The sequence below is a fragment of the Salvia splendens genome, chromosome 19, assembly GCF_004379255.2.
Source record: "Salvia splendens isolate huo1 chromosome 19, SspV2, whole genome shotgun sequence".
Taxonomy (NCBI): Eukaryota; Viridiplantae; Streptophyta; class Magnoliopsida; order Lamiales; family Lamiaceae; genus Salvia; species Salvia splendens.
In genome coordinates this window covers 2,419,379-2,434,438 of record NC_056050.1, presented here as the reverse complement: position 1 = coordinate 2,434,438, position 15,060 = coordinate 2,419,379, and the positions used below count along the sequence as shown (strand labels likewise).

Genomic DNA, 15,060 nt, shown 5'->3' with positions numbered 1-15,060 from the left:
ATGTTCTTTGATCTTTTATTAGGGTATCCACTATGGAGTGGACGCGGCTCTACGGGCGGGCGGGCTATAGTGGCAAGGTTGTCTGCCCCGGGGGCGGACGTGGCGATGGTAGGCGGACAGGCGATCGCCGGGTGCGGGGCGAGGACGCGGCGGGGGGGGGGGGGGTCTTAGCCGCGCCTATAGGCGCGACGACCATAGTGGGGACATCCGCCGCGGCGCATGCGGCGCGATTTTCAAATTTTATTTTTTATTTTTTTCCTCTATAAATACCACTCCCCACCACCTATTTTTCACCATTTTCACAAAATTCATCCACTCACTATCTACACAACCACTCTCTAAAAAATGCACCGAGGAGACGACGAATCATCCGACTCTCAGGAATCGGGATATGGCAGCAATCCATCAAACCCCTCGGGCTATCCTTTGCAGCCATCGGGTTTTGGCGGATATGCTTCTCAGTCGTCGGACTTTGGCGGATATGCACCTCCGTCCCAGCATTGGAGTTGGAATCAATCTCCCCCACCGTGGGCATCGAGTCCACCCCTTCCTCCATCTCAGTCGTGGAGGTCTTCTCCAACTCCGCCACCGTTACAACGGAATCTGAGTCGTTATGCATTTGGAGATTACAGACCCAACCTAGACACGCTTCACCAGCCGCGTCCGGGTTCCCCTTTCCAAGCCAGCCAATCTCCGTTCACCGAGGCAGATCAAGACGTGTTTGATACTATGATGGGTATGCTCAGTTCTGGCATCCCAGATACGCCGGCAGCACGGCTGGAAACGCCCGTTCCGACCCGAGGAGGTAGCGACAGTCGGGGCGGAAGCAGTAGGGGCGGAGGCGACAGTCGTGGCACCGGCCACGTCGGTGGGTGCACGGGCAGCGGGGCCGGCATTCCGATTGGCGAGGGCAGTGGCACTGGCGGTAGCGGTGGCTCTGGTTCTGGGTCCAACCGGGGCAAGCCATACACCAAAGACGAGAGCATTGTCGTGGCGAAGGCTTGGGATGCTATCACTTCAGATTCCGTGGTGGGCACAGATCAGGCCGAGGGGAGCTTTTAGAGGCGCGTCATGTTTGCATACGAGGAGTTCAAACCCGACGGCGCCGAGAGGCGCGACCCAGAACAGCTCCGGAAAAAGTGGGGTAGGATTTTCCATGCGACCAAGCGGTTCACGTCCATATACGAGAACAACCTTCGCCACGCTGAGAGTGGCCGCAGCGCAGCAGATGTTAAGAACCTGTCTGAGGGCCAATACCACACGGAGGGCTGGTCGAAGTTCACCTTGTGGGAAGAGTATCTTGTCCTCGCGGATTGTCCGAAATTCAGGTCGATCGTGGCGAACGAGGTGGGAACAGCTCCTGGGCTAAAGCGCACAAGGCACAACCTTGCCAGCGACTACAGCAGTGGAAACGGATCCCAAGAGTTCGAGCAGTCCGACGAACAAGTCGAAGAGCCAGTCGATACTCACACTAGGCGACGACGGCCCATGGGACAACAGGCCTCTATCCGCAGCGCCAGAGGGGGTAGAAGGGCCTTCCGCCGATCGGCGGGCGCGTCGGGATCGCGCATCCAACAGCCCTCCCCAATCCCACAGCCCACGGTGCAACCTCACGAGGTATTGGCCAATACCATAGACGTGCAGTTGATGCAACAACTGCAAGACGTATGCAGGTCATACACAGAGGAAATTGACCCGTACGTCAGGAACGTCTACAAGAGGCTCATCAATCGGATTGAGAGTCGACTGGGGTTGGTTGATAATGCGCCTGGGGATACCGCGGCCGGCAGCAGCGAGAGAGGAGGAGCGGGAGGAGAAGAAGAAGAAGAGGAAGACGAGGAAGCCGACTTCGACACCGAGTAGACGGTGCCGGAGTTTTGTAGTTGTATTTTATTTTAATTATTCGTTGTATAATTTTATCGGTTTGCAATACAACGAATATTCGGCCCTAATTACCTCGTATTCTAGTTATTTACACTGCAATTATTTAAATTACACTTGATTGAAACTAAAAATATTTAAAAATGAAAATTGATTATAAAATTTGGGGGCTATTGGAGGTGTCCACTATAGTGACGGAAATAGAATTTTGGGGCTATAGACAACAAAATTGGGGCTATGGACAAAAACTGGGACGGAACTATTAGGCGTGTCCGCCTTATAGTGAACACCCTTAGCTTTTAGTTGAGTTTGAGACTCACCTAATCATTAGTTGAGTCAGTCATCTATTACTCATTAGTCATCTATTAATCATTAATTGAGTCAGACAGCTATTACTCATTAGTCATCCATAACAAGCAATCTTATCTCTAATTCATGTCACATGTTTCATTATTTATAAGAGCATCCACAATAACACCTAGCGCACCGCCTAGCCGAGCGCCGGCGCTAGGCGATCTATTGCAACCGCCTAGCGGATTTCGTGATAAAAAACCGCCTAGCGCTCAGCGGTTCCGCGGCGCTAGGCGGTGCGCTAGGCGCTATTGCAGCGTCCGGATCGCCTAGCGCGAATTTTTATTTTTATTTTTTTTTCCGAAACATTATATATACGCGACTTGCCTGTCATTTTCATTCGCACCACTTGTATTAACGAGTACTCTCTCTATCTAAATTTCTGTACAAGATCAACAACGGTAAATGGATCTCAACAACGAGCCTACTTCAGGGAGTAGCGGATCTCAAACTCCCCCGATCCCTGTGGGAGGTGGATGGAGTCAGATGCACCCGAGTCAGATGCACCCATACTAAAACATGTACCTGTGGCAGCAGATGATGCCCGGGATACCAGCTGGGGGGAGTCCACCGGGGGCGTTTCCGGCGATGTCGGGGTGGGCACCCAGTGTCCAGATGCCGGGGTGGGCACCCGGGATGCAGATGATGCCCGGGGGGGTACCGGCGACGCAGTGGACGCCCGCGACACAGGGGACACCGGGGGACGTCTATCGCCCCAGTTTTGATTTTTGGACTGGTTCGTCGCACACATCGACGCCAACGGAGGCTGCGCCTCCGGCCCAGTTTGACACTTTCTCCTTCGATGACTTGGGGATAGATCTTTCCGGTATTCCGGATGCTCCCGTTCAAACGGGGGGCGCAGGGCGGGGTCGGGGCGCCCCAAAGAAGAAATGCAAGGGGAAAAGGGTCGGCGAGTCCTCGCAGCCGGGTGAGGACGACAACGCGGTACGGAGGAGGTGGACGGACGCGGAGAACGTCGCGCTGTCCAAGGCGTGGGTGAGTGTTTGCGACGATCCTCTCGTTTCGAACAACCAGAGGATCGTCAACTTGTGGGGCAAGATAGCAGCAGCCTACCAGAGGTTTTGCCCGGAGGGGAGGCCACGCAATGGGGAGGATTGCCGGAAGGCGTGGGACCGAATCAGGGTTGCGGTCTCCCGATTTTCGGGCTTGTACACCAACGCCCTCCGCATGATGAGCAGTGGGCAAACTGAGGACGACTGCAGGAGGATAGCGGAGAAAGCCTTCCCCCTGAAGGGGGTGTACAAGGACTTCACCTACTGGAACTGCTATCTTGTGTTGAACGACTCCGAAAAGTTCCGAGTAGGTGTCGACTCTGGCTGGCCGAAGAAGCAACGGCTGAACTATTCCGGTGATTTCAGCGGCAGTAGCGGTGGTTCCCACGACCTCCCTGAGACGGCCCAGGAGGTCCCGACCTTTCGTTCGTTTGCTCGCCGTACTCGCCCGGTTGGGCACAGGCGGGCTCAACGGGAGGCGAGGGGGTCGCCGGGGGTTCACAGGAGGTCCAGTCGGCATCCCCCTTGGCCAATCCACAGCGGATCTCAAATTCTTCGCGCGTCAACAAATGCGCGCTCAGATGGTCAAGACGATGGCCGAATGGCGGGCGGCGATGGACCCCGTGGAGAAGAGTTTGCTTCAAACATTGCTCATGAGCATGCAGGAGGATTTGGAGGCGGCACGGAGGGAAGCTGCCGGGAGTAGAGGCGGCGGCGACGGAGGCGGAGGCGATGGTAGCGACAGCGACGGAGGAGACGACGACGGCGACGAGGAGTGAATTATTTTACTTTTTTTAAAAAATTATTGTACTTTTTTTTAATTATTGTAATATTTTCAAATTATTGTACTTTTTAAATTTTTAATAGTATTATTAATGTTTCTCGTATATGTCTCGTAAATTAAATTCCGTATATTGTGTGATTGTTAATTATGTCATTTTATATAATTGTTATTAGTGATGTGACTATTGATGTGGCTGGGCTATTTATGATGTGGCTAGGCTATGGCTGGGCTATTTATGATGTGGCAGGAGGATTTTTAGTGCTTATGATGTGGCAGTGGCTAGGCTATGGCTGGGCTATTGCTGGGCTATTCCTATTGTGGATGGCCTAAAACACATTTCTTATTTGTTTAATTATTTATATTTTATATAGTTTATAAGTGTAGATTCTAATTAAATAGATATGCGACTAAAAAAATAAATACTACTTCCTCCGTCCGCCATTAGGAATCTTATTTATGTGCGGCACGAGTTTTAAAAAAAATGGATGGAAAAAGTTAGTGGAATATGGGTCTCACTTGTATATATATATATATATAGGGGAATGTTATTCTCCTATTCATCCCTTATATCCTTTATTCTTCTCAATATGAGCCGTTAGATCTCATTCATCAACGGTCCAGATGATCTGCATTATTACACTATAATGGTGCATTATTAGTCGGTGTGCATTATTCAACTGAAAATCTGCATTATTACACTATAATGGTGCATTATTAGTCGGTGTGCATTATTCAACGAAAAATCTGCATTATTAAATGACACGTGGCACTAATCTAACCGTCGGATGACAAAATCGTGGGGCTGAGATTGAGAAGGAAAAAGGAGAAAATATGCAAAAAGGAAATGAATACATCCCTATATATATATATATATATAGGGTGCTGTTAGGTTGAGATTATTTAGCTAAATTGAGACATGAGATGCAATCTCAGCCACTAATCCACAAGATTAACGAAATGTCTACAGCTATCACATTATGTCAACACGGGGGTATAAGTGTCATTTCGTGTTTTAATGTGTCGGATTGTTGACATAGCTTGTATGTCTAGTTGACATGACTTATAATTGTTGTTGACATGGTTTCTATGTGCAGTTGACATGGTTGTACGTGTAGTTGACATGGCTTGTAACACAGTTGACATAGCTTGTACGTGTAGTTGACACGATATGTACCGTAGTTGACATGACATGTTAATATTCTATACAATCTCATCTACCAAATTGGTATTTTATGGAGTTGTCTTACGAAGGTCAAGGTATGTTCTCATGCTAATTCCACAAATGTCAGCAAAAAACATCCCATAATGTATTCATAAATTTCAAAGAAATGTCACTAGCAACGCAAATGTCAATATGTCAACAGACCTCCAAAGGCACCTACAAAATGTCATCCTAAATTTTCATATTCAATTCACAATGTCAACAAACCAGAATCTCCTACATTTCAACATGTCAACAGCAAATGTCTACAACTGAAGTTTCAATATAATGTCAGCAGCAAATTTGTTCACCCAAAAACCAACAGCCAATGCCGCAGATTTCAACAAATAAACAACATCCGAGAAACGCCGCAGAGACAGAATCAACGCTCAACTCTCCGCAAACTCATCCCTAAATCGCTCAACTCTCCGCAAACTCATCCCTAAATCCGAAAAGGTATTTTCCCCTCTTTCTCTGTCTCTCTCGAATCGAATCAAAATCGAATCAAAATTCTCACTGAATTGACCGATTCCGATCAATATAGATGGACAAGGCGGCGCCATTGGGGCACGTGGTGGATCACGTGAAGGAGCAGCGGCTGAGGGCGAAGGAGGCGAGCAAAATCAGCAGCGGCGTGCCGTGCGAGATCGACGAGGTAATCGTCGATCAGATTGAAGACGGATCGGAGCAGATCAAGTCGTCGATCTGTTGCGACGATCGGCCGGAGCTCTTCGCGGAGATCGGGAGCGCTCTGAAAGCGCTGGAAGCCACCATTGTTGAAGCCAACTTCACGAAGCACACACACCAGCACCCTCACAATCCCTAATTAAAATATGAAATTACCTTTCTGTCCTTTTATAATTAATTAATCTAAAAATATTTTTCATGTGGCAAATTCTGGACCACTCATTTAATAAAAATGAGTGGCTGAGATTGCATCTCATTTCTCAATTAGCCTAAAAATCTCAATTGATCATGGATCTATATATATATATATAGGGGAACGTTATTTCCTTTTCACATCTTAGATCCTTTTTCCTTCTTAATATTACGCATTAGATCTAAGGCATCAACGGATCAGATTGATTCTATAAAACTGGTTCTGTGTTGCATTATAGAAGGTGATTGTATGCATTACAGGGTTATTATTGACATTTGACGGAAAAGTAACTGCCACATTTTGGTATCTGCGAATAATGCACCACATGGTCACGAGTAATGCATATAATTGACTATATAATGCACAATATGTGAACTGCAATGCATACGAATAAGATGTACCATGTTATGATGTTTGGACAAACGTTTCTTGTTTCTCCTAAGGGTTTAATAAGCTTAGGGGCTAGGGTATAGTACGTAGACACGTATGTAATCTTCACATGGTAACGAGTAATGGATATAATTGACTATATAATGCACAATTTGTGAACTGCAATGCATACGAACAAGATGTGTTGTGTTATGATGTTTGACACACGTTTCTTGTTTCCCCTAAGGGTTTAATAAGCTTAGGGGCTATGGTATAGTACGTACGCATTAATAACAAATTATAAAACGATACAAATAATTCACCAAATTGTCACGAGTAATGGATGTTATTAACTATATAATGCACAATATGTGAACTGCAATGCATACGAATAAGATGTACCATGTTATGATGTTTGACACACGTTTCTTGTTTCCCCTATTACCATTTATGGTAAAACTGAATCGGGACTCCTATTCGCGGATAGACTAAAATGAAAAAACGACTCCTATTCGCGGACATAGTAAGTATTTCATTAAAACGTAAAATGTAGCATTACTAAATAAAATATTTACATAATTAATATATAAAATTACATATTATGTACTATATAAGTTACATTGCTGATAAAATAAACTTTAACCATTAGCTGAGGGGATTGAAATGCCCGATAAGTATTTTTTGAGTCAATCATGACTGGTGAATAAAAAATTTAATTCAAACAATCTTTCGACCAAACTAAAAACACTCTTGATGAGTCGGCGAAAATTTGATGTTAGTGATGAATGCAGGAAAATGCAGATCACGACACAGAGAATTTACGTGGTTCGATTTACTGAGGTAAATCTACGTCCACGGGAAGAAAAGAGGGCAGAGTTGTATTGCTTGATCTGTTTTCTACAGCTTACAATACAGACTTGCTATTTTGTATTTTATCTCTAGAGATCGAGAGAATGTAACCCTATCTATCTGATCTAGGTTCTATTTATACAAAGGACCAAGATCGTGGCATGCAGCTATTTACTAGGTAGTGGATGTCGTGGAGATCGTGGCGATCTTGCATGGGTCCACTATCCTGCATGAGTTAATGACTGCTTGACACCACTAAACAGATCGTGGGTGTAGTGGAGGTCGTGGAGGTTCTGCATGAGTCCACTATCTCCCAGTTCGGTCGAATACTGAGACCGAACTGCTGAATTATTGCCGAGCAGCTTTTGCCGATCTGAGAGTAGAGCTTGATGCCGACCTGAGAGCAGAGTTTGATTGGTTGGCTTTTACCGAGCTGTAGGCTGGGGCCGAACTCTTTGGTTGTGCCGAACTGAACTCTTTAGTCATGCCGAACTGATACTCTTTCTTGGGCTTTACTGCTGTTGGGCTTGTTTAGTACGTACTCCATCACTACCCCCCCCGGAAAGCGAAGTGAATTAGTTCGGCATTCTGAATAAAGGTACGGGGTAAGTTGATGTTTGTCCTCGGTCTTATGAAGTGTCGGCGAAAATTTGATGTTAGTGATGAATGCAGGAAAATGCAGATCACGACACAGAGAATTTACGTGGTTCGATTTACTGAGGTAAATCTACGTCCACGGGAAGAAAAGAGGGCAGAGTTGTATTGCTTGATCTGTTTTCTACAGCTTACAATACAGACTTGCTATTTTGTATTTTATCTCTAGAGATCGAGAGAATGTAACCCTATCTATCTGATCTAGGTTCTATTTATACAAAGGACCAAGATCGTGGCATGCAGCTATTTACTAGGTAGTGGATGTCGTGGAGATCGTGGCGATCTTGCATGGGTCCACTATCCTGCATGAGTTAATGACTGCTTGACACCACTAAACAGATCGTGGGTGTAGTGGAGGTCGTGGAGGTTCTGCATGAGTCCACTATCTCCCAGTTCGGTCGAATACTGAGACCGAACTGCTGAATTATTGCCGAGCAGCTTTTGCCGATCTGAGAGTAGAGCTTGATGCCGACCTGAGAGCAGAGTTTGATTGGTTGGCTTTTACCGAGCTGTAGGCTGGGGCCGAACTCTTTGGTTGTGCCGAACTGAACTCTTTAGTCATGCCGAACTGATACTCTTTCTTGGGCTTTACTGCTGTTGGGCTTGTTTAGTACGTACTCCATCACTACCCCCCCCCGGAAAGCGAAGTGAATTAGTTCGGCATTCTGAATAAAGGTACGGGGTAAGTTGATGTTTGTCCTCGGTCTTATGAAGTGAACTCTTCTTTGACCGGACTCGTCTTTGGTCTGATGAAATAAACATCTTTGACTGGACTCGTCTTTGGTCTGATGAAATAAACATCTTTGACCGGACTAAGCTTGTTGTCCTAATTTGGCGAGTTTTATCGCTCGGATCGGACTTTCCGTTGTCCTAATTTGGGGATCGGACTTTCCCTTGTCCTAATTCGGCGAGTTTTATCGCGTGGATCGGACTTTCCCTTGTCCTAATTCAGGCAAGTTTTATCGCGAGAATCGGACTTTCGTTGCAGTTCGTTTCAGACGAAGTGCTTGATTTTTAAGCCGAATTGTGGTCTTGTATCCTCTTTAGAAGCTTTGACTTCACAATCGTTGGCTTATTGCAGTTCGTTTCAGACGAAGTGCTTGTTTAAGCTGAATTGTGGTCTTGTATCCTCTTTAGAAGCTTTGACTTCACAATCGTTGGCTTATTGCAGCTCGTTTCAGACGAACTGCTTGTTTAAGCTGAATTGTGGTCTTGTATCTTCTGTAGAAGCTTTGACTCACAATCGTTTAGCTTGTATATGTTCTAAGAAGGGGATCAGCCTTCGAAGAACAAGATACCTCAGTAACATTTGTAAGAGACGACACGCACAGAGACAGACAAAACGCATATAGACAAAACGCACAGAGACAAATAAAGACCAAGTAAACCAAATAAAGCACATTGACTGAACAAGACTCAAGACTGACTGACCGGACTGTCTCTTACAAATGGAACTTTTTGAGGTTGGAAATGTGCCATGTTCGGGGTACCTGTTCTCCTGACATGTGAGCCAATTTGTAAGACCCTTTGCCGAGGACTTCTGACACCCGATACGGACCTTCCCATGTGGGTTCGAGCTTGCCCAGCTTTTCTGCTCGGCTTACTTCGTTGTTTCTCAAGATGAGATCTCCCACTTGAAATTGTAGCTTCTTCACCCTTTGGTTGTAATACCGGGCTACTTGCTCCTTGTACTTGGCTGCTTTTATGCATGCCAATTCTCTTCTTTCTTCGGCAAGATCTAGCTCGGCTCTCAGTCCGTCGTCATTCATTTCTGAGGAGAAATTTAGAGTTCGGGGACTGGGTACGCCGATCTCCACCGGAATCACGGCTTCAGTGCCGTACACAAGACTGTACGGAGTTTCACCGTTGGAGGTTGTGGGTGTAGTTCGGTAGGACCATAGGACTTGAGGGAGATTTTCTACCCATTGTCCTTTGGCTTGTTCTAACCGAGCTTTTAACCCTTTCACCAGGATACGATTTGTTACCTCCGTTTGTCCGTTTGCTTGTGGATGAGAGACCGAAGTGAACCGCTGTTGAATATTCAGCTCTTGGCACCAATTCTTGAACGTCTTGTCGGTGAACTGAGTCCCGTTATCCGAGATGAGGATGTGGGGTATGCCAAATCGGCACACTATGTTCTTCCAGACGAAATCCAATGCCTTCGAGCTCGTTATCGTAGCTAATGGTTCAGCTTCCACCCACTTTGTAAAGTAGTCCACGGCAACGATTAGGAATTTCATTTGCCGAGGAGCTTGAGGAAGTGGTCCCACTATGTCTATGCCCCATTGCATGAAAGGCCAAGGGCTTTGCATAGTGAATAGATCGGTCTGCGGCATCCTTGGGATATTTGCATGGATTTGGCACTTCGGGCATGTCTTGACGAGCTGCACTGCTTCTTGTACCAAGGTTGGCCAATAATATCCCCATCTTAGAACTTTTTTAGCTAAAGCTCTAGCTCCGATGTGGCTGCCGCACGATCCTTCATGAACTTCTCTGAGGATGTAGTCCGTCTCTTCTGGTCCTACGCACCGCAATAACGGCTGGAGGTAAGACTTTCTAAAGAGGACTCCTTCATGAAGTTCGTACCGAAGTGCTCGGCATGTGATCTTCCGAGCTTCTCTCTTATCCTCGGGCAATTGTCCTTGATCCAGATACTGCAAGATCGGCGTCATCCAGTTCGGCGAGCTGGATACTGAATGTACCTCGGCTTCATCAATGCTTCGATGCATTAATTCTTCCGCCTTTGAGCTCGGATCTGAGGCCAACTTACTTAAGGTATCTGCTCGGCTATTTTCCGCTCTGGGAACGCGGATTATCCGAAAATAGGAGAAACTTCGGCTGAGGTTTTGCGCTTTGTCCAAATACTTCTTCATTCTCTCGTCACGGGCTTCACTTGTACCCAACATGTGATTTACTATGACTTGTGAATCACAATGGACTTTGAGAGATTTGACGAGCAGACTTTGCGCTAACTGGAGTCCGGCCAGGAGGGCTTCGTACTCGGCTTCATTATTAGTAGTGGGGAATAGGAACCGAAGTGAGTAGGTTACCTCGTGTCCGTCGGGAGCGACGAGTAAAATACCAGCTCCACTTCCCATCTTGTTTGAAGCTCCATCTACGAATCCGCTCCAGCAGTCTGGCGGCTCTACTTTGGATTCCGAGGGCTGTGCTAGTTCGGTATTGGCAGAATTTTTCTGTTCGGCAATGACAGGGATTGCTTGATCGAACTTGGCCTCTGCAAGAAAATCTGCCAAGGCTTGTCCCTTGATGGCTTTCCGAGGTAGGAACTCGATTGAGTGTTCTCCCAGCTCTATGGCCCATTTGGCGATTCTGCCTGATGCTTCTGGCTTGGTCAAAACTTGCCGAAGAGGCAGATCGGTTAAGACGCATACCTTGTGAGCATAGAAGTATGGCCGCAGTCTCCTTGCTGCATTTACTAACGCCAGAGCAATTTTTTCCAGAGGTTGATACCTTGTTTCTGGACCTCTTAATGCTCGGCTTGTAAAGTAGATGGGAAACTGCTTTAGGCCTTCTTCTCGTACAAGCACCGCGCTAATGGTTTGATCGGATGCCGCTAAGTATAAGAAAATCACTTCGGCATCTGTTGGAGCAGAGAGAATTGGAAGCTCGGCTAAATAACTTTTGAGCTCGTCAAAAGCCTTTTTCTGCTCTATGACTTCAGAGACGATTTAGTCTTCCCGGCAGGGAGAGCGTCAATAGTTAGGATTACTCCATCATATTGCGGCTCGTTATCGTCTTCGGGATCCTGTTGCCTTTTCGGATCCTGAGGGGCGCAGTTCGCACCTCCCTGCTTTTTGTTCTTTTTCGGCTGCTTGCTTTGGTATTTTTTTAACGTCCCTGCTTTCACAAGGGCATCAATACCTGCAGCCAAATGTCGGCACTCCTCGGTATCGTGACCGTAGTCTTGATGGAAGGAGCAATATTGATCCTGAGGTCGGCGCGCGGCCGATTTCGTCATCCGTCTTGGCTTTTCGAACATATCGGAATGTAGTTCGAAAATTTCCGCTCTTGACTTGTTTAATGGTACGAACTGAGCGGGCGGCTTCTCAGGATTGAGACGTGGTCCCAATCTGCCTTGTACCGGTGCCCTTTGAATTCTTTCAAAAGGAGTTCGGCGAGGAAGCCTCTGATCGCTATGATCGGGCTTCTTTTCGTCTCCTCTAGATGAGCTGTCTAAAGACCGTTTTCGACGGTCTGCCTCATCGGCACGGGAGAACTGGTCCGCAATGTCCCACATCTCTTGAGCTGTTTGCGGACTGCATTCCACGAGCTTTCTGTAGAGAGCTCCGGGCAGGATTCCATTTTGGAATGCCGAAATGACAAGTAGATCGTTGAGATCATCTACTTGTAGGCATTCCTTGTGGAATCTCGTCAGGAAGTCGCTGATCTTTTCGTCGCGACCTTGACGTATAGAAAGCAGCTGAGCCGAAGTAATTCGGGCTTCCGCTTTCTGAAAGAACCTCCTGTGGAAAGCATCCATTAGATCTCGGTAGGATCTAATGCTGCCTTGAGGAAGGCTGTCGAACCACCTTCTGGCGTTCCCGATGAGCAGCTCGGGGAACAGCTTGCACATATGGACCTCATTGAGACCCTGGTTCGCCATATTATACTGATAGCGTCCCAAGAAGTCATGAGGATCCACCAGCCCGTCATAAGTCATTGACGGTGTCCGGTAGTTCCGCGGCAAAGGAGTTCGGGTGATATCGTCCGAGAACGGAGTCTTTAATGCTCCGTACATGGCGAACCCGACATCTCTTCGGCACGGAGGAGATGGAGTTCTCATGTGGTTCCGGTACCGAGGAGGAACAGGAACATGTCGGGGCTGAGGATTCTTTCTCCTGGAAGACACGTCACTACTGCGGTAGTGACTTTCATGTCTGGATGAGGAGGGAGAATCCGCCATTGTCTTCTCCGGCTGTTGGCTCTTCTGCAGGAAGGTTAAGAACTCCTCCTGCTTCTCGGCCAAGAACAGCTTGACAGCTTCATTTAAATCGGGCTGCTGGGAAGACTCGGTGCGATGACTCCTGGAGTGGCTTGTTCCTTCTTCGTGAGAACCGGAGGTAGATGTCTCCCGAGGCCGTTTTTCAGACCTGCGAGCTGGACTAGCTTCCTCATGGTTATCACGAACGGTATTACGGGTAGTGTGTGATCTGGTATGCATTTTTTTTTTTGGGGTGGAAAAAGGGTCAAAAATTCGCTTTTATCACAAATTTGGTTCTCTGTTTCCCACAGACGGCGCCAGTGATGAGTCGGCGAAAATTTGATGTTAGTGATGAATGCAGGAAAATGCAGATCACGACACAGAGAATTTACGTGGTTCGATTTACTGAGGTAAATCTACGTCCACGGGAAGAAAAGAGGGCAGAGTTGTATTGCTTGATCTGTTTTCTACAGCTTACAATACAGACTTGCTATTTTGTATTTTATCTCTAGAGATCGAGAGAATGTAACCCTATCTATCTGATCTAGGTTCTATTTATACAAAGGACCAAGATCGTGGCATGCAGCTATTTACTAGGTAGTGGATGTCGTGGAGATCGTGGCGATCTTGCATGGGTCCACTATCCTGCATGAGTTAATGACTGCTTGACACCACTAAACAGATCGTGGGTGTAGTGGAGGTCGTGGAGGTTCTGCATGAGTCCACTATCTCCCAGTTCGGTCGAATACTGAGACCGAACTGCTGAATTATTGCCGAGCAGCTTTTGCCGATCTGAGAGTAGAGCTTGATGCCGACCTGAGAGCAGAGTTTGATTGGTTGGCTTTTACCGAGCTGTAGGCTGGGGCCGAACTCTTTGGTTGTGCCGAACTGAACTCTTTAGTCATGCCGAACTGATACTCTTTCTTGGGCTTTACTGCTGTTGGGCTTGTTTAGTACGTACTCCATCAACTCTAATGAATAATCATATACAAAATGACTTGCCACTTGCATTTCGACGAGTCCAACAATGCACGCCCCTTATGAGTTACTCTCTATCCCATTAAAAATGAAACGTTTTCCTTTTTTTAGGTTATTCTAATATAAATGAAACGTTTCATAAAATAGAAATAACAATGTATCTACTTTTTCTTCTCTTTTACTTTACTTTCTCTCCATTAACTCACAAAACATCACTGAATAAAATTCTTATGAGTTATGACTTGTGAGGGACGTGTGCGAATTGCGAGCCGTTTATCGACTTTCCATCCATCCATCGCTCGATCACACCTTTTCCCATTGGCTTTGTGCAACACGACTTGCTGCCATCTCATTCTGATAGGGCGGGTCATGCGTCGCCATGTTGCTAATACCCAAAAAAAATTAATTTTATACATTTTAACTAATTTTGCAGACTTATACCACATCCATTAACAATTCACTAGTCTTATACTCTTATTTATCGTTATATAAGATCAAAAACTATTCCCGCTATTTTTAGACCGGATATAATACTACATGTGACCATATGATTTCATAGTCGCTTGGAATTTCAATAGTCAACTTCTTCATTAATGAACGATGGCGTGACGTACTATTTGATTACCTACTATACATACCATATTAAGAAGTTAATTACAACCTCATATCTAATAATTCAAAATATGACAATGAACAAAAAAAAATTAATGATATGAAATTAGAAAGTACTCCCTCCGTCCCGCACTACTCGCACTTATTTCCTTTTTGGGCGTCCCAAGTTACTTGCACTCTTTACATTTTTAGTAAAAATTTTCACCTACAGCCGTCATTTTTTACTTTCCTATACACTCATTCCTTAATCTCCGTGCCGAAAATGAAACGTGCGAGTAGTGCGGGACGGAGGGAATAGTACTTGTCATCAAAGAAGAGGTCTACAATCAAAGATCGACACATAGTTGGCCTTTAATCATTGACGGTTGTTGCCACCACCGCTTTGACTTCAGTACTCAATTTATTTAATATGGTACACGTCCGGTTGCCATGACTAATATCATGAGACTATCCATATAGGATTAAGTCGTGGGATTATTTTAGTTGGAGGGGAAGGTTATGACTAATTATCATGAGACTATCCATCTAGGATTAAGTTGAAGAGTT

The 15,060-nt window shown here is 46.1% G+C and overlaps 2 protein-coding genes across 2 annotated transcripts; both read left to right on the top strand.

Annotated features, from left to right (window-relative positions):
* Nucleotides 1–732: 732 nt before the first annotated feature.
* Nucleotides 733–1,062, top strand: LOC121780141 (GPI-anchored hemophore cfmA-like). The gene has a single exon (XM_042177663.1). It carries the CDS (start codon nt 733–735, stop codon nt 1,060–1,062), a length of 330 nt encoding a protein of 109 aa, XP_042033597.1.
* Nucleotides 1,063–1,071: 9 nt separating this feature from the next.
* Nucleotides 1,072–6,056, top strand: LOC121780140. The gene is made up of 4 exons (XM_042177662.1): nt 1,072–1,271; nt 1,329–1,458; nt 5,594–5,686; nt 5,775–6,056. The coding sequence occupies exons 1-4, from the start codon at nt 1,072–1,074 to the stop codon at nt 6,054–6,056; spliced, it is 705 nt and encodes a 234-aa protein (XP_042033596.1).
* The last annotated feature ends 9,004 nt before the right edge of the window (nt 6,057–15,060 follow it).